Below are 19,694 nucleotides of genomic sequence, written 5' to 3'. Positions count from 1 at the left end.
ACAGGTGGGATTGAGGGTGTTTCGTTTAGTTACGGTCTTCTGGGACTGATGAAGAAAAGACACGATGGCGTAGGAGTCTGAAATTCACAAAGAAAAGCGGAAGAAGTGGAGCCGGAATGGCAAGCGCACCAACTCTCACAATAGGTTCTCCCGGGCAGTCCAGAACAAATGGCGGGATGCCCTGTCCCAACACAAGGAACACTGGAGAACGCCCGATATCCAACTGATAACACGACTGACAAGACTCCAAGAGCTCCTTTGACGTTGAGGTTGAAAAATCCACAACCATCGTTGCCCTGACAACAATAACTCCCGAATCCTCCAGTCAAGGGGTGGCCAACCCTGGTCCTCGAGAGCCGCAATAAAGCTTGTTTTCCATGTCTCCCTCCTTTAACACGCCTGAATCAAATGATCAGCTCATCAGCAAGCTCTGCAGTTGCGTGATAACAATCCTGATAATTTGATTCAGGTGTGTTGGAGGAGGGAGACATGGAAAACAAGCTGGATTGCTGTTCTCGAGGACTAGGGTTGGCCACCCTTGTACGGTCCAGTCCAATCCACAAACAGACAATAATCCCAAACATACACTTCTTCTTGCCCACAGCCTGCCCCGCGAGAGCCTTCAAAAGACTGAATGTTTAACTAAGCGTTGCCATTTTTCTTGGGAACCTTTTGTTGACTTGTGATAGGGTGACCTTGCCTCCTCGCCTGAGTCTGTTTCTGTTTCGTCTTGCCGTTTGTTTGCTGTAGACCTGAATAAATTGTCAACTTTCAAAATGGAGTCAGTACAAGGGGTTAAGACGAAGGTGAACGTGAGGAGTTTGGCCTTTTGGCCAGGTGGTCGTTAGAGCTGCGCCAGCGCCGGTCCGGCGGTCCGGCTGGCGCGATTCCGGCAATCTGGCTAAAAGGTCAGATTCCTTCATGATGTTTCCGCGTTAACCCTGAGCACACACAGAGTGTTACAGTGACGTGTGCGGCTGTTTATTTTTCCAGGCGGCGGTAAGAGTCTCGGAGGAGCCATTAGCCTTGGAATTGACTGACGCTACGTCGCATGATCCCGCCGGCGCTCAATTAACCTCCTGAAATGACCTCGCGTCCTCTTGTCCTTCCTTTCTCTCTTCTCTTCTAATGTTACACACACTGGACTAACAAATGTAGGACTCGTGGTGAGCTAGCTCATTAGCTCATATAAACAGTAATACAAACAGCGCCGAGGGGTTATGTGAGTGTGTGCAGTCGGGGCCTCCATCGGGGCGGCGTTCCCAGGTTCTGTATACCGGAAAAGCTGTCCTTGTCCATGGCGATCAGGTCCCTAGCTTGATACAGGTAGCAGCGCAGGTGATAGCGGGTGCCCCCTAAAAACAGGGAGTAATATAAGCGGAATGATGTGGAGGAAAACACAGCGATAAAGTGAAACTTACGCTCAAAGAAGCAGGAAATGGTGGGTCTGTTAACTCCGAAGGTGGTTGTGATGGACTTGTCGTCGTGCTTGTCTTCTATGCTGCTCTGTTGGCGAGATGCAAGGTCAGTGCGAGGTCACGTTCCAGCGGCGCCGCGTCTTACCAGGGAGCACTCAAGAGCGAAGATGGCCGCCGGGCCCGTTTTCTCCAGGGGCTCCATTCGGCACCTCCACCTGCGCCTCCGGAAGCTGTCGGTCTTCCTGGGCTTCAGGTGGAACCTCCAGCCGAACAACGAGGAGTACTCCCAGCCTTCCCACGCTGCCTCGTCCGGGCGCTGCTGCGAGGGTACGAGTACATTTCAGTGAGATTGACTTGTTAGTGCAAAGTTGAAACAAATTGATGCAGCAATACCGCCACCTGGTGGATGATGATTTTAGTTCAATCACTTACAGCAGGCACCACTTTCATCCATTGTCTGTCTTTATCAGTGTTGCATGTCAGTTTTATTGATGCCAATATACTTGGATTCCATTGACCCATAGGTAAATCGATGCCATTGACTGCCATGTACGTCCAAATTTCCCATATATTTCCAAAGGCATTTAAAATGCATTGACGCCCATGTACCCCATACATGTCAATTGTATTGATGCCAATATACAGTGGGGAGAACAAGTATTTGATACACTGCCATTGGGAAAACCCATTGGCAGTGTATCAAATACTTGTTCTCAACACTGTACATGGATTCAATTGACGCATAAGAAAGTCAATGCCAATGACGACCATGTACGTCCAAATTTCCCATTAATTTCCAATGACATTTACATTGCATTGACGCCCGTGTACACAGATGCCATTGACGGCCATGTATGTCGATTCTATTGATACCAATTTACTTGGATTCCATTGACGCATATGTAAGCCGATGCCATTGACGGCCATGTACTAGTATGTCGATTCTATTCATACCAATGTACTTGGATTCCATTGGCGCATCTGTAAGCCGATGCGATTGACGGCAATGTACGTCCAAAATTTTCATTCATTTTCAATGGCAAAAAAACAGGTGTCCCCAAAACAACAACCTGATATCAACAGGACGGAATTTTTTGAACGGCCACAAAAATAATTTGCGTTCACCCCTAAACGCGGGTTTTTTTATTTTTATAAAAACAAAACAAAAAAAAAACACTGCTTGTCTTACAATTTTTGGCCAAATCACATAATTTGGTCATAAAAAATTCCAGGACGGTCAGGGGCATAAAAGTTGTGTACAGGATTCGGAAAAAAAAAAAACCTACGGTTCCCCAAAAAATTGCTAAAAACTGTCCCATTCATTTCTAATGGGATGCCATTGACATCCATGTATGTCCAAATTTCCCATTCATTTTCCATGGCAGAAAAACATAGGTCCTTGTAAATTCTGACCATTTACCACGACAGCCCATTGACATTCAACTAGCGCCCAAGTAAGTCTATGCCATTGACAACCATGCACGTCTATGCCATTGATGGCCATGTATGTCCAAAATTCCCATTCATTTCCAATGAGATTTACATTGCATTAACGCTCATGTAAACAATTGCCATTGACGGCCATGTACATCTAAATTTTCCATTCATTTTCAATGGCAAAAAACATGTGTCCCCAAAACAACAGGGAGAGACCTGATATCAACAGGACGGAATTTTTCGAACGGCCACAGAAAAAATTTGCGTTCGCCCCTAAATGGGGGTTTTTTGATAAAAAAAAAAAAAAAAACACTGCTTGTCCTACAATTTTGGCCAAATCACATAATTTGGACATCAAATATTCCAGGACGGTCAGGGGCATAAAAGTTGTATACAGGATTTGGGAAAAACTACGGTTCCTCAAAAAATTGCTAAAAACTCCCAATGATTTCTAATGGGATGCCATTGACAGCCATGTATGTCCAAATTTTCCATTCATTTTTCATGGCAGGGAAACATAGGTCCTTGTGATTTTTGACCATTTACTATGACAGCCCATTGACATTCAACTCGCGCCCAAGTAAGTCTATGCCATTGACAACCATGCACGTCTATGCCATTGACGGCCATGTACGTCCAAATTTCCCATTCATTTTCAATGGCAAAAACACGTGTCCCCAAAACAATAGGAAGTGACCTGATATCAATCGAAGATGTCCCCCAAATGTCCTGAGATCAACAGAAAGTGACCCGATATCAACAGGAAATGTCCCCGAAATGTCCCCAAATCAATAGGAAGTGACCTGATATTGTCATCGAAATGTCCCTAAATCAACCGGGGCGGGGCTAAGATCTGTATCTACTACAGCAAAGCCCCATAGCAATTTTTCCAGAAATTGCCGTTTCTAGTTCAGTGGTTCGTAACCTTGCTAAAGGTACCGAACCGCTCAGGTTTCACATGTGGATTCACCGAACCCTTCGGAATTAGAAAAATAAGCAATTTTAAAAAAATATAAGCTAACAAGCTATAATTTAGCAAATTCCCATTCAAAATTCCCCTCATTTTGACAACATATTTTAAAAACAGTCAAAATTTTAGACCATGCTACCCATTGATCTGTTGTATTCCCTAAAACCAAGTGCGTGTCAACCTTCCACTGAGCAAACTATATCCTCCTCCCATCAGATTAAGCCTTGGTCTAAAAAGCCACTTTGCCTTGATTTACTCAGCGTACAAAAATAGGGCTCTGCGTTTCTTTACGTTCACCGAACCCCTTGGGGTCGATCAAACCCAGGTTAAGAACCACTGTTCCAGTTTAAGTCGAGTGATACTCATTTGGAGGGAAAGAAATGAGGGAAGACAGGACAGATTAAGGTATGACAGGTTGCACAAATTAAAAAATAAATTACCTTTTTAAGAGCTTCCATCTTCTGCTGATCCCGCCTTCTCATGCGCATCCACCGTCTTCGCCGGTTGGTGTGGTACATTTTCTCCGCCGGGACCCACGACTTGGGTCGGCGGTCTGGTGGCACGGTTATGCCGTACTCCCAGCCTAGAATCAAGCAAAGAAGAGTCACGCAAGAACTGGCGCTCATATTTTGAATTCGCCAACGCACCGTGATCGTCCACGCCCCTGTTGAGGTCTTCGCACCACTCTGGCTCCTCCCACACCCAGCCCGGAGGACATTCCACGTCGTCTTTCGGCACGGCCTTTTCCCCGTTCTACGGCACGCATAATTCAACCAACTGGTGCGCCATAGAGAAACTGTATCATTGCTACTTACCACGTCGGTGTATCCCTCGGGCATGCCAATCCACTGTCCACCAGGTAACCTCATCTGGTTTTCAAAGACTTCCTCCGTGTAGGTCATGTGACCGGCGTCCGCATCAAAGAGTAGTCTGTCATCAAGTTGCGACAAGATTATTAATGAAGTTATTTCTGATGCATTGCATCCGTTTTCCGAAATTTCCAGGTTCGCGGTGAATCAGTAACAGGCACACTTTTGCAAAATAGACAATGTTTATTGATTAGAAAATGCAGAATAAATGAGATTTATTGATTACAATCCCACAAGAGCAAGCAAACAAGTATCAACAAATGTCAACGATGACGCGAGATTTGAGTTTGTCAACCCCAGAAGCCCCGCGTTACCGTTACAGCAAAACGAGATGTCCCTTAGCAATGAAAATCGCTTACCGTGACAAATGAGCGGGGAGCCAACACATTCTGGTAAGGCGGCGAAGGAACAAAGCCAGGCGATCCGTACGTGGCCTGCTGGTGGACTTCAGGGGTCGCCCGGAAATGTCCGGTTTTTGTAGGGACGCGCCCCGCCCCGCAGAGGCACCATAGTATTGTTTTATTACACGCCTGGGTCCCATAGTTACACGCCTGGATCCCATAGCAAGAAGGGAATCTCTTGAGATAACTTGTTTTGAGCCCATAATATTTACCATTTGTTGCATCTGTTGCAGCACAGCTCATTTTTCCCATGTGAAAAGCCCTTTTTCAAGGGGGCTTAACCAAAAGTAGCTTTAATGTTTGTCATTGGGCAGGGCCGCGCCGCTCGGAGACGGAGGTTGGCCTCTCCGCCTCCGCGGAGCACGTCCCTACAAAAACCGGACCTTTCCGGGCGACCCGTGAAGTCCGCCAGCGGGTCAAGTACGGATCCCCTGGCTTTGTTCCTTCGCCGCCTTACCGGAGTGTGTTGGCTCCCCGCTCATTTGTCACGGTAAGCGATTTTCATTGCTAAGGGACATTTCGTTTTGCTGTAACGGTAACGCGGGGATTCTGGGGTTGACAAACTCAAATCTAGCGTCATCGTTGACATTTGTTGATACTTGTTTGCTTGCTCTTGTGGGATTGTAATCAATAAATCTCATTTATTCTGCATTTTGCAAAAGTATGCCTGTTACTGATTCACCGCGAACCTGGAAATTTCGGAAAACAGCATCGGAGTTACCACTTACGTCCTTTCCGGGCTTATGTACCAGTCCCCGGCCCACGTCCAACCAGGCGAGGGTTTGAAACTCTCTTTGGGTAGTTTCACCCGTCCCGTCACGTCACTGAACTTGGGGCAAGTGAGACCTGTAGTTCCCCAGCTTCCCACAAGGGCGAGCCGGGTCTGATTCTCGTACTGTCCAGGAAGCAACAGTGAGAGATGTTTAAAAAAAATTTGGAGATGAGACTAGGCCAGCGATGAATCTTACCGTCTCTGCGAACACGGAGAGTTTTCCCTCAGCGTACAAGTTGAAGTGTTTGTCGTCAGCTGCCAGTCCGAACCACACTTTAACCCTGAGCTGACCAGGAAGTTTGGCCTCCCCGCCGCCCCCTTGTGGATACTGCACAACGCGACAGATACGCGACTGATACAAAAATTTTTTGTAATTTTTGTGGCATTTTTTTTCCATTTGGCAAAAAAAATTTCCGCCATTTGGCATTTTTTTGGGGGGTATGCGGCAAGGTGCATTTGGGTTTATAGGGGGGTAAATGGCATTTTTTGGGGTATATGGCTGTTTAGCAGGCCATACAAGTCCATGCCATTGACGGCTCTGCACGTCCAAATTTTACTTTGATTTTAAATGGCATAACAACATCTTTGGCTGTGATTTTTGACCATACACTTTAAAATAGAGCTTATGGACATTCAACCCGGCACCCAAGTAAGGCTCTGCCATTGACGGCTATGTGCGTCCAAATTTTATATTCATTTTAAATGGCAGAAAAACATATGTGGCTGTGATTTTTTGACCAAACACTTTACATTAGAGCGCATTGATATTCAACTGCCATATCACCATAGCTGTTGATATGGTGACCCTGGATCCAGTTGCCTCCTCGCCTGGGTCGCTCTGTGCTGTATGATTACTGTTGACTTGGAATAAATTGTCAACTTGTGTTTGAAGCCTTTTTCCAGCTGTTACAATGGAGTTAGTATAAAGGCTTCAAACTAGGATGAACGCGCAGAGTTTGGCCTTTTGGCCGGGTTGTTGGGGTTTCTGCCGGCCCGGTTCGTTGGAATTGAGTTCCGGCGGTTCGGCTGGCATGATTCCGGGTATCTGGAACCACCAGCGGATGTTCCATATTCAATTGACGATGATCGTGGCCAAAAGCATGGCTGTCTTAACCAGCCTGATTAGGAGTTCCCATAATGGGAAACAAAAAAAAAAAACATTCATTTTTAACGTATTATTAGAAATTTTCCTGCTTGGAATATTCAGTCAAAAAGGATGCCGGATCCTGTTTTGCTTGCTGCCATTTTCAAACTGACCACCGTGAGGATTAGTTTTGCAAGGGCGTGAGTGACTGGAAAAAACTGTAACTGCCTATATCTGGAGCATATGGATGAATGGACAAAATGAGCCGGTTTTGGGTCAGTTTTTCCTCACTTTAAGGAATACGGTCTGCAGCTGTCCACAGTGTTTGCCGCTGTGGCGTTCGGAGTAAAGGACGGTGTGCGCCGGAATGCGGTAGTACGCCACCCTTCGCTCGCCCTGCAGCATCCAGATCACGATGTCAGGGAGGCTGTTCTGGGGCTGCGGAAAAACAACATTAGCCTTCCTTGTCAAGAATTTATCTTTTCACGTTTTCTTATGACACGCACTTCCTCTGCCAAGCTCCTCAACCGGACGGCCCAGTCCTCCGCCTGCTCCATGACGGTGGAAAGTTCCGTCGCCGGTCCGTGTTTGAGGGCCAGCGCCGCCACTGTTATCTGCTGCAGATGCAGGGTGCGGATGTGTCGGAGCGAGCGGTCCAGAGGGGTCGCGCACGGCCAGCGCTCGAGAGAGGGCAGCTCTTGACTGGAGCAAAGACATCATCACTATTGAGGGCTTATCAGAGGTGACCGAGCTTCATTTAGACGGCACACGCTCATGTCGGATTTCAGCTTAGATTTACTAACGACTGGATTTAACTACGAAAGTTGTACCGCATACAAACAGGAAGGATTGTCTCAAGAGTGATTCAAGGTAAATGTTATATTTTTCGTACCTTTGTTTACACATGGAAGCGGCAAATTTTTTTCACTGACTAAAAATAATTTACCTCATAGTTTACTTTTAACCAAGAATCGAGAGTGTTTTACGTCCATATCTATAAAGATTGCAGGGATTTAAGCATTTATTCACAAGAATTTTCGCCAGAAAAGCTCTGTTTACACCAGGCGGCCGCTAACCTCAATCGCTAACATAGTAGCATTGTACTTCGTCAATATACGTAAAATAAACGCTAACTGCATGGTTTCCTGGCTTTTAAAAGGAATCAAGACTGTTTGACGTCCATATCTATGAAGAATTCGGGGATTTAAGCATTTATCCACATGACTTTTTGCCAGAAAAGTTTCTTTTACGCCAGGCGGCCGGTAGCCTGATTCGCTAACATAGTAGCATTGTACTTTGGCAATATATGTAAAATAAACACTAACTGCATGGTTTCTTTGCTTTTAACCAAGAATCGAGACTGTTTTATGTCCATATCTATGAAAAATTCGGGGATTTAAGCATTTATTCTCGCCAGAAAAGCTCCTTTTACGCCAGGCGACCGCTAGCCTCATTTGTGAACATAGTAGCATTGTACTTCGTCAGTATACGTAAAATAATCGCTAACTGCACGTTTTTTTGCTTTTAACCAAGAATCGAGACTGTTTTACGTCCATATCTATGAAAAATTTGGGGATTTAAGCATTTTTTCACAAGAATTTTTGCCAGAAAAGCTTTTATGCCAGGCGGCTGCTAGCCTGATTCGCTAACATAGTAGCATTGTACTTTGGCAATATATGTAAAATAAACACTAACTGCACGGTTTCTTTGCTTTTAACCAAGAATTGAGACTGTTTTACGTCCATATCTATGAAAAATTCAGGGATTTAAGCATTTATTCTCGCCAGAAAAGCTCCTTTTATGCCAGGCGGCCGCTAGCCTTTTTCGCTAACATAGTAGCATTGTACTTCGTCAATATACGTAAAATCAACGCTAACTGCACGGTTTCTTTGCTTTTAACCAAGAATTGAGACTGTTTGACGTCCATATCTATGAAAAATTTGGAGATTTAAGCATTTATCCACAAACATTTTCACCAGAAAAGCTCCTTTTACGACAGGTGGCCGCTAGCCTGATTCGCTAACATAGTAGCATTGTACTTTGGCAATATATGTAAAATAAACACTAACTGCACGGTTTCTTTGCTTTTAACCAAGAATCGAGACTGTTTGACGTCCATATCTATGAAAAATTCGGGGATTTAAGCATTTATTCTCGCCAGAAAAGCTCCTTTTACGCCACGCGGCCGCTAGCCTCATTCCCAAGCATAGTAGCATTGTACTTCGTCAATATATGTAAAATAAACGCTAACTGCACGGTTTCTTTGCTTTTAACCAAGAATCAAGACTGTTTTATGACCATATCTATGAAGAATTCGGGGATTTAAGCATTTATTCACAAGCATTTTCACCAGAAAAGCTCTGTTTGCGTCAGGCGGCCGCTAGCTTCATTTGCTAACAGTATACCGTGTATAATGAGAATTTATTAATAATCTATTTACATATTATTTATTATTGATTCTACATGTTTTATTCAAGTATTAAGTTTCTGATGTTAAATTGAGTGATTTATTAGCTGTTAAAAACTTTTCTATATTGATCAAAAACTTATATGTTAAATATTACTACTGATAGGTGATTATCTCTGCATTTGGTGATTTTTGTGCATGTAGTGTAAAATCTGAGACTTTTATAGCAATTTTAAGTTGTGTTATACTTATATAAAAAAGAATTTATCGGGATTTTATAAGGGAACGACTTTGAATTTTTTAATGCCACTGCTCATGGAGACTCATATATGCCTAAGGTATGTGCCTGTTTTGGTTTTAGGTCCCCATAGCAAAAATTTGCTACTCATCTGTTGCTTAATCTTTTCTCGTGAGACGAATTTGATGATCTCAAGTGATCAGGAGCAAGTGATGAGTCAAACATGAGCAAAGACATCATTGCGACAAAGCAGATGGATTTGAGAAAACCAGATTTTTTTCTTGGTGAGATCTTGAAAGGAGACAACTGTGAAAAATCGTGCCAGTCGAACTATTCTCAAGACCTTCTCATGTAATGCTCACTATGAGGCTTACTTCTCATGAGACAAATTTGAGAAAACTGAGAAAACCATTCTGGTCTCAATTATTGCTGATTCATTTCTCAGAGATGTAAACGAGACATGAACAAGAGCTCATCTTCAATTTTGCTTTGCTAAGGGTCGGTAGCAGCTTTGCTTTTGTAAATATTTGAAGTTTTTTAAAATAGGCCCCCTACGAATCCGCCCCGTTTCCCGTGTCATGTCAATAGGTTATGAAGTCCATGACTGGAAATTAACGCGTACAGTGTTCCGTTAACAATTGCGGTACGTTAACGCTGCTTCATCTCAACAGCTTACCTGCAGTCTGCGATCACCTGATCTAACAGCTCCACCACTCGCAGCTCCAGCTCGTCCATCTCGCTTCCCGCTTTCATTTCCAGCTGCACTCGTCGCAGGTTAGCCTCCTGGATACGCGGACGTACCAAAGCTGAGATCTGCTACAAAAGCGCGATCATCCTAACCTCACCAGTCTGTCGAGAGCAGCCAAAAGCATGTTGAGCGCCTCGATCCTCGGAGCGATATCTTCCCACGCCGACGACAGAACGACGACCGGCTTCACGTTTCCCCAAGGTAGGTAATAGTAGTGACAACCTGGAATTCACACAGACCGGCTTGAAATGACAATCGCGCGAAGGCGCTAACGTAACCTACCGTCAAACACGGCCCTGCTGAACTGCGTGGTGGAGGCCAGCGGAAGACAGCTGTAGTCGAACTTGTTGCCGTAATTACCGATGCTGACCTCGAACTGGACGGCGTCGTCAACGTCCTGGAGAAGCGTGGCGGAGTAAAACGCCACGAAGAGAGAGAACTTCCTCTTCCTCAGGAACTTCTGTCAGGTTGAAGTTTTAAGAGTTAAAAATTTGAAATGAGCGACTTTTTTCCAATTGCGTCTCACTTCAACGACGAGCAGATCGTCCGATGAAATGTCTTCGTTTTTGGACTCCGGTTTGTCCACCAGCTTTGTGGTCAGCTCCAGCAAGACCCGACCTCGGTAGGCTACGCCCTCCCCCTGAGAGATGCGGGTTATGTGAAGAACCTCATAAAAATAAAGTTTAAAACCGTACTTTTCCGAGGTTCAACGCTTCATGGGGGTCATTGAAGGTGCTGAACTCTCTGGGACTGCCGTACAAGTTGACAAAACACGGACCGAACGTGGGCAAGAATCCAAGCGTGTCGTCCACTGTGGATAGACAGACCGACGAAAACTTAACGGATGAGTTTCTTTGGATGGGAACGGACGGGAATTGGCAAGAGAGGAGTAAAGGGACAGGAGACGTACTGCCAGAGAGGACGTTCCGTGGGGTCAAGTCGTCTGAATGCATGGACAGGAAGTCAGAAAGAAAGACAGACATCCAAAGTAAACGAGAAAGGAAATACAAAGTTTTTCAAAAGGGGTGTGGAAAGGAGAAAACACAACAGATTGAAAGATGTACAGGATACTAATGACAACTCACCCTCAATCTCGCCTCCAGGGGCGGAGATTTTGGACATGCAGAGGTGGGCGGTGCCAATGACATCATTGTGACTCGCCCGATCCCTGTCGTGGAAGGAACATATTTGGTAATGTCTAGATGCAAATGCAAACCATAGACTGCACCACCAGTTGACGAGTTAGCTCCCACAGACATTGCGCCACGCCTTCCCGTAGGGGGCCGACCCAGGCAGAACGTTGAGTTAGCTTTCACTGTGATAAACTCTAACACACGGTGCACTCTAACCCTGGATTTAGGTGGAAACAGAACAAAGGTTTACTGCTTACAAGCAGGCAAGAGTTTCTCAAGACTGATTTGGTCGAGGATTCAAGGTAATTATTATATTAAATAGCACCATGCATGCACAATCAATGGATAAAATACGTGAAACTTTGGCTTAAAATATTCCCGTAAAATGAATGATAACTGCCCCTTTTTTGCTTTTAGCCAATAATGTAGACTGTTTTACATTCATATCGATGGAAATTTTGCGATTTTAGCATTTATTGACAAGAATTTTCAACTTAAAAAGCTGTTTGTTTTGTGACGGCCGCCATGTTGGATTACACAATACCATAATTTTGGCTTGAGATATTTACGTAATTTGAACGATAACTGCCCGTTTTTTGCTTTTGACAAAAAATCTAGACTGTTTTACATTCATAACTATAGAAATTTCGCAAATTAAGCATTTATTTACAAGAATTTTCAATTTAAAAAGCTCTTTGTTTTGTGATGGCCGCCATGTTGGATTACACAATCCCATAATTTTGGCTTGAGATATTTTCGTAAATTGAACAGTAACTGCCCGTTTTTTTGCTTTTAACCAAAAATCTAGACTGCTTTACATACATATCTATAGAAATTTCGCAAATTAAGCATTTATTTACAAGAATTTTCAACTTAAAAAGCTCTTTGTTTTGTGACAGCCGCCATTTTGGATTACACAATAACATAACTTTGGCTTGAGATATTTACGTAAATTGAACGATAACTGCCCGTTTTTTTTTTGCTTTTAACCAAGAATCTAGAATGTTTTAACTTCATATCTATAGAAATTCCGCGATTTGAAAATTTATTTACAAGAATTTTCGACTTAAAAAACTCTTTGTTTTGTGACGGCTGCCATGTTGGATTACACGCTCACAAAATGTTGGCTTGAAATATTTACGTAAATTGAATGATAACCGCCTGTTTTTTTGCTTTTAACCAAGAATCTAGACTGTTTTAAATTCATATCTATAGATATTCCGTGAGTTTAGAATTTATTTACTAGAATTTTCAATTTAAAAAGCTCTTTGTGACGGCCGCCATGTTGGATTACACAATACCGTAACTTTTGCTTGAAATATTTACGTAAATCGAATTATAATTGCCTGTTTTTTGCTTTTAACTAAGAATCTAGACTGTTTTAAGTTCATATCTATATAAATTCCGCGATTTTAGAATTTATTTACAAGAATTTTCAACTTAAAAAGCTCTTTGTTTGTGACGACCGCCATGTTGGATTACATAACACCGGAATTTTGGCTTAAAATATTGACGTAAAATGAATGATAACTGCCTGTTTTTCTGCTTTTAACCAAGAATGTAGACTGTTTTACGACCATATTCATAGAAATTCCACGATTTAAGAATTTATTTACAAGAATTTTCAACTTCAAAAGCTCTTTGTTTCGTGACGGCTGCCATGTCGGATTACACAATACCGTAACTTTGGCTTGAAATATTTACGTAACTTGAACGATAACTGCCCCTTTTTTGCTTTTAACCAATAATCTAGAAAGTTTTACATTCATATCTATAGAAATAACGCAATTTAGGCATTTATTTACAAGAATTTTCAACTTAAAAAGCTCTGTTTCGTGACGGACGCTATGTTGGGTTATACAACACCGTAACTTTGGCTTAAATATATAAGTAAAATGAATGATAGCTGTGCGTTTTTTTTGCTTTTAACCAAGAATCTAGACTGTTTTACGTTCATATCCATAGAAATTCTGCGATTTAAACATTTATTTCCAAGAATTTTCAACTAAAAAATCTCTGTTTTGTGACGGTCGCCATGTTGGATTTTGTATCTCTACACAATAGCTAAATTTAACCTAAGTAAGTTGTGATTGTATAGAGAAAAATGCTAATTTTGCGTGTATAATTTGAGAATTTTATCGCCATTTTACGTTTTGTTTTGTTACGTTTTGTTATACTTGTATGAAAATTAATCGGGATTTTATTAGGGAATGACTCTGAATTTTTTATGTCGCTGCTCATGGAGACTCATATATGCCTAAGGAAGGTGCCTGTTTTGGTTTTAGGTCTTTCGCGGCTTTGCTTTTGGAAATATTCGAGTTTAAAGTTTTTGAAAATAGGCCCCCTACAGATTGGCCCCGAGTCTCGTGTCTCGTCAACTGATAGTGAAGTCTAGTGCAAACGATCAAAATAAAAGGCTCAACCAGTCAAGAAGTCGGATCCTCATCTTCTCACACATGGATGGAAACTGGATGAAAAACAATGAAGATTTGTTGAACATTTCATCAGATTTCACTCATACACTGCAGGTCTCACCCGAATTGGCATTGTGAGACTCTGGTGCCATTGTGGATTGGCGTTTTTCTCCAGAACCTTTGTGCAGACCTGAATATTAAAAAAAAAACATGAATTATAAAATCCAGTGAGGACAATAAGTACTTGAACACACTGCTATTTTTCAAGTTCTCCCACTTAGAAATCATTGACGGGTCTGAAATTTTCATTGTAGGTGCATGTACAATGACGCTGTTAGTCCGCCTATTAAAAGTCCACCTCCATTCCATGGATTATCCTGAATCAGATGCACTTGTTTGAGGTTGATGTCAGCATAAAGACACCTGTCCACCCCATACAATGTGTAAGACTCAAACTTGTAACATGGTCAAGACCAAAAAGCTGTCCAAAGACACCAGAGACAAAATCGTTCACCTCCACAAGACTGGAAAGGGCTAGGGAGCAATTTCCAAGTAGCTTGGTGAAAGAAGGTCCACTGTTGGAGCAATCATTAGAAAATGGAAGAAGCTAAACATGACTGTCAGTCTCAATTGGAGTGGAGCCCCATGTAAGATATCACCTCGTGGGGTCTCAATGATCATAAGAAAGGCTTTTGGTCATAATTCCACTAACCGTGTTTGGAGCAAGAACAATGATGGGTATGATATAAAGAACAAAATCCCTACTGTGAAGTATGGGCGTGGTAGCATCAGGCTTTGGGGGTGTTTTCAACCTCCTTACTTCGGTCAGAGCATTCAAGATGGGTTGTTCCTGGGTCTTCCTACATGACAATGACTTAAAGCACACAGCCAGGAAAACCAAGGAGTCGCTCCTGAAGAAGCATAACATGGTTCTAGCATGGCCTAGCCGGTTTCCAGACCTAAACCCAATAGAAAATCATTGATGGAAGCTCAAACTCCGTGTTTCTTAACGACAGACTAGAAACCTGACTGATGTGTGGGCCAAGATCCCTCCTGAAGTTTGTGCAAACCTGGTGATAAACTACAGGAAAGGTTTGACCTCTGTTCTTTTAAGATGTTCTGAAAATTTCAGAACCCTTCATGATTTCTAAGTGGGAGAACTTGCAAATTAGCAGGGTGTTCGAATACTTATTTTCTTCCTTGTATGAACTTCTCCCCATGGTCACAGAAACGTACTGTTTTCCCAGCAAAATGGATCTCCACCAGCGGATCCACCAGGTTCTTCCTATTGCTGTCAAATCCGAAAACCTGCCTCATCCCGTCCATGAAGGCATCATCCACTGCGCACAAGTAGATGTCAACTACAATCGTGCCGCCGAGCGCTCGACCGCGCACTCCACTCACTCTGTGGAAGGTCTTCAGCTCTGAAGACCCTCAAGGTAAAGGCCGCCGCTCTGAGGGACAGACCAGCGGGCTTCAGCAAGTTTCCCTCGATGTCCTCTTTGTCCTCCACGCAATCGCGCTTGTCCGCCTGGAATTTCAAAAAAGAATCTTAAAATGGTTAGGAAAGATTCTGGGTTAGCCTTTAGCATCCTGACTGATTTTTTGTGAAGACCTTTAACTACGCTATTGCCATAACGCAATCTACAAGGATGACATCACCACAAAACAACTTCTCACCGGTGGCTCATCTCCAGCGGCTAACACCCACAGGCTGACTTTGAGATAACCTTTGACCCCAGCAGACAGGTCATCAGGGTCGCAGAGGAGTAACCACTTCCTTAAGTAGCAGTGTCCTAGCAAAGACACGGGCGTCTTATTTCACGCAGCTGGCGACTGCGGCGGACTCCTCGCCACTCACGGTGCTCGCTGTAGATGACGCCCAAGTCCAGCTGTCAACAAGAGCCGTCCAGATCAAATTTTGGAAACAACTCCCCTTTTCGCCTAGGAACGAACACTCACCTTGAATTCTCCGATGACGGCGTCCGTTCGGAGGGAGCGCGAATCGCACACCTGCGTGGCCAAATCGGCTTGTAAAAGACGGGAGAAGCATCGGCGAGTGTCCCACTCACCGTGATGAAGATGGGCTCGTCAAACAAGTCGGACGGCGTCTCGAAGAAGTTCAGGAAGAAAGTCTGCATGTGGGAAATGTTATGAATTGCCCGCTTGGAGCAGATTAGTTGAATATGTACTGTTTTTTTTTTTAACTTCACCTCATCAAAAGTTGGATTGTTCCCTCTACGGATGCGCGTCCTCCTGCTCTGTCCAGCCACCGTAACCTTGACCACCGGGTTGATGTTGACTCCCGGTAGTTGTCGAGCCTGGATTACCCTCACGCGAACCTGTGCAGGTGACAAAAATAACAGCACGAGCCCCAACGACATAAAACTCTGTCACATCCTTATCTGACCTTACTTGTTTTCCTGTGAAATTGGTTGTATCCTAGGTTGCAATGCTACTTACAGTCAAATAGCATATACTATATCACACAATAAAAATGTAATTCCTGGGGATTTTTTGCCACTTATAATAATTTTAGGGCATTTTAAAGTCACTTCTTTGTTAACTCATTGTCTTTTGACTCCAAGTCTAAATGAATTGGACGTTTACTGCTGTCAATGACACTGAAAGATGATCATACACAGCCTGTGCTTCCATTTAACTGCAATTTCTGGAGAAATTACTATGGGGCTTTGCTGTGGGGGGGATACAGATCTTAGCCCCGCCCAGGCTGATTTGGGAACCTTTTGGGGACAATATTTGGGGACACAGTTTTTTTGCCATTGGGAATGAATTGGAAATATGGACATCCATGGCCGTCAATGGCATCGAATTAAAAAGAATGCGTCAACGGAATCCAAGTACATTGGTATCAATGCAATGTAAATTCCATTGGAAATCAATGGGAAATTTGGACGTTCATGGCCGTCAATGGCATCAACTTAAATATGCGTCAATGGAGTCCAAGTACATTGGCGTCAATAGAATTGACATACATGGCTGTCAATGGCATCTGTGTACTTGGGTGTCAATGCAAAGTAAACAGCAGGGCCAAAAACCAAAAGTGGTTTTGGCCATGTGGCATTTTTTTTGCCATTTGGCAAAATTTTTTTGCCATGTGGCATTTTTGTTTGCCATGTGGCAAAAATTGTTTGCCACGTGGCATTTTTTTTGCCATGTGGCAAAATGATTTTTGCCATATGACATTTTTTTGCCATGTGGCATTTTTTTTTGCCATGTGGCAAAAATTGTTTGCCATGTGGTTTTTTTTTTGCCATGCGGCAAAATGATTTTGCCATGTGGCATTTTTTTTGCCATTTGGCAAAAAAATTCTGCCATATGACATTTTTTTTGCCATGTGGCTTTTTTTTTTTGCCATGTGGCAATTTTTTTTTACCATGTGGCAAAAATTGCTTGCCATGTGGCGTTTTTTTTTGCCATGTGGCAAAATGATTTTGCCATGTGGCATTTTTTTTGCCATGTGGCAAAATGATTTTGCCATGTGGCATTTTTTTTTGCCATGTGGCAAAAATTGTTTGCCATGTGGGATTTTTTTTTGCCATGTGGCAATTTTTTTTTTTGCCATGTGGCAAAAATTGCTTGCCATGTGGCGTTTTTTTTTGCCATGTGGCAAAATGATTTTGCCATGTGGCATTTTTTTTGCCATGTGGCAAAACGATTTTGCCATGTACCATTTTTTTTGCCACATGGCAAAAAAATGCCACATGGCAAAAATTTTTTCGCCACATTGCAAAAAAAATGCCACATGGCAAAAAATTTTTCGCCACATGGCAAAAACATTTTGCCACATGGCAAATACCACTTTTGGTTCTCGCTGTCTCTCAAGTAAATGCTATTGGAAATTAATGGGAAATTTGGACTTCCATGGCTGTCATTGGCATCCCATTAGAAATGAATGGGACAGTTTTGGGAAAATTTTGGAGGAACCGGAATTTTTTTTCCAAATTCTGTCGACAATTTTTATGCCCCTCACCATTAAAAATTGTAGGACAAGTAGCGTTTTGAAAAAAAAAATTGGTGGGGGCGAGGGGTCAAGTGAATGGATTTTGTGGGAGTTGAATGTGCCATTAGAAATGAATAAGGCCATTAAAATGTATGGGGAAGTTGTATGTTCTTTTTGTCAAATATTGGCTGATAACTTTTTTGCGCTTCGATTTTGTGAATTCTTTTGAGCTGAATTTGAAATGTTTTTTAGTTCAAAAACATGCCATGAATATGAACGTAACTGGTGAAATCCAAACCTTGTAAAGCATTACCACAACAACACGCGCTCTTTGTGTACCTGAATGTCCTGAGGCTTGTTAGGCAGTGGTTTGGGTTGACTGCTGGTGCCTCGCCGCCTCCTCTTCAGCCCTCCATGCGCGTTGTAAGAGGGTGGGGAGCGTTTCGGGACCTGGGCGCCGGGCGATTCTTGGCCCTGAGGTCCCTGAGGGCCTACCACCAGTGAGCGCCCATCATCTGCACCCTGCTCCTCCGGGACTTCAACCATAATCATGCTCTCAGTGTCCTCCTCGCCCAAAGTGTCCAGGGAGATCACTGCACCGACAGACGGACAAGCTCATTTTTCACAACGGGCAAACGGCGCCCTCTGCGGGTAGGAGTGAGAGGCGTGTTACTTGTAACCGTGTCCAGCTCCACATTTGGGTTGCTGTGAGGCAGGGGTTCCGGCATCGATGGGGATTGGAAGATAGGAACTGTTCCGGGAGGGGGGATGTAGGAAACCTGGACGGTAAGTGTTGCCTACAAAAAAACAACAAAATGTATCATTTTTAAAACGATAAATCGATTCTTGGTAACAGCATATCGACAACTTTCCAGGGTAAAAAATATCGCAATATATTACTGTTTTGACATATTGTCACACCCTTACTCGATATGACAGCACTGCATTACTCTAACCAACCCAATAAAAAATAAATCATAGATTAACAAAGACAAACAGAATATATTTGATATTATGAACAGCTGAATGATTAGAACTGGCAGTGCCAAGACAACGGACAGATAAGGATAGAAAGATACAGGACGCCAACGCGCGCGTCATGCAGCTGACAGAGCAAGATGGACGCTTACAACCAGGTCTGCACCATCAAATCCTGCAATCAGCTCTTTAGGACAGTCCAGAACAAATGGCGGGAAATCTTGTCTTGCCACATGGAACATCTGATACAGAGGAACCCGCGACCGAGAAGTGAACACTCAGCACTCACATGGCGCTGAGGATGGCAAAATCCTCAACTCTCGTTACCCGGACAACAGTAAACTTTCAGAGAATAAACCTAAACAACGCCCAAACACGCCCTTCTTCCAGACCACAGCCCGCCTCACCAGAGCCTTTAAAAGACTGAATGTTTAACTAATTGTTGTCTCGGGAATCTTTTGTTGAATTGTAATATGGTGACCCTGGATCCAGTTTGCCTTCTTAACTGGGTCTTACTGTGCTGTATGATTGCTGCTGACTTGGAAAAAAAATTGTCAACTTGTGTTTCGAAGTCTTTTTCCAGATTTTAAAATGGAGCTGGGCTTACAAGGGCTTAAGACTAAGGTAAATGCGCGGAGTTTGGCCTTTTGGCTGGGTTGTGGGTATCCGCCGGCCTGGGTCGTTGGAATTGCGCTAGCGCGGTTCTGACAGTTTGGCTAGCGTGATTCCAGCAATCTGGCTAAAAGGTCAGATTCCATCACTAGCTAATGTATCAGTGTTGTTTCTAGGGTTGCCAACAGTCCCGGAATGGGTGGGACAACCCGGAATTTAGGCCAAATAAGTATTTAGTCAACCACCAAT

At 43.3% G+C, this 19,694-nt stretch overlaps 1 protein-coding gene across 6 annotated transcripts in view; it reads right to left on the bottom strand.

The window, feature by feature from the left end:
* Positions 1–19,694, bottom strand: part of dysf (dysferlin, limb girdle muscular dystrophy 2B (autosomal recessive)) — a 57,702-nt gene that overhangs the window by 31,698 nt on the left and 6,310 nt on the right. For 4 of the 6 annotated variants that reach the window (XM_057855161.1, XM_057855165.1, XM_057855164.1 and 1 more), the window contains exons 5-31: positions 18,529–18,652; positions 18,195–18,448; positions 16,105–16,233; positions 15,964–16,026; positions 15,854–15,904; positions 15,753–15,783; positions 15,572–15,687; positions 15,296–15,422; positions 15,128–15,231; positions 14,013–14,081; positions 13,901–13,944; positions 11,430–11,512; positions 11,040–11,155; positions 10,871–10,984; positions 10,627–10,804; positions 10,442–10,566; positions 10,273–10,379; positions 7,458–7,653; positions 7,243–7,389; positions 6,064–6,195; positions 5,824–5,990; positions 4,641–4,755; positions 4,473–4,578; positions 4,266–4,408; positions 1,564–1,737; positions 1,422–1,506; positions 1,278–1,355 (exon numbers count right to left, since the gene is read on the bottom strand). In XM_057855161.1, coding sequence (XP_057711144.1) covers positions 1,278–1,355; positions 1,422–1,506; positions 1,564–1,737; positions 4,266–4,408; positions 4,473–4,578; positions 4,641–4,755; positions 5,824–5,990; positions 6,064–6,195; positions 7,243–7,389; positions 7,458–7,653; positions 10,273–10,379; positions 10,442–10,566; positions 10,627–10,804; positions 10,871–10,984; positions 11,040–11,155; positions 11,430–11,512; positions 13,901–13,944; positions 14,013–14,081; positions 15,128–15,231; positions 15,296–15,422; positions 15,572–15,687; positions 15,753–15,783; positions 15,854–15,904; positions 15,964–16,026; positions 16,105–16,233; positions 18,195–18,448; positions 18,529–18,652 — 3,178 coding nt within the window. Of the gene's footprint in view, positions 1–1,277; positions 1,356–1,421; positions 1,507–1,563; positions 1,738–4,265; positions 4,409–4,472; positions 4,579–4,640; positions 4,756–5,823; positions 5,991–6,063; positions 6,196–7,242; positions 7,390–7,457; positions 7,654–10,272; positions 10,380–10,441; positions 10,567–10,626; positions 10,805–10,870; positions 10,985–11,039; positions 11,156–11,254; positions 11,288–11,429; positions 11,513–13,900; positions 13,945–14,012; positions 14,082–15,127; positions 15,232–15,295; positions 15,423–15,571; positions 15,688–15,752; positions 15,784–15,853; positions 15,905–15,963; positions 16,027–16,104; positions 16,234–18,194; positions 18,449–18,528; positions 18,653–19,694 lie in introns of all 6 variants that reach the window. The other 2 variants (XM_057855160.1, XM_057855162.1) reach the window with 1 other exon arrangement.

The sequence above is a fragment of the Corythoichthys intestinalis genome, chromosome 13, assembly GCF_030265065.1.
Source record: "Corythoichthys intestinalis isolate RoL2023-P3 chromosome 13, ASM3026506v1, whole genome shotgun sequence".
Taxonomy (NCBI): domain Eukaryota; kingdom Metazoa; phylum Chordata; class Actinopteri; order Syngnathiformes; family Syngnathidae; genus Corythoichthys; species Corythoichthys intestinalis.
Note: the sequence above shows the minus strand (reverse complement) of the source record. Positions and strands in the feature narration are given on the sequence as shown.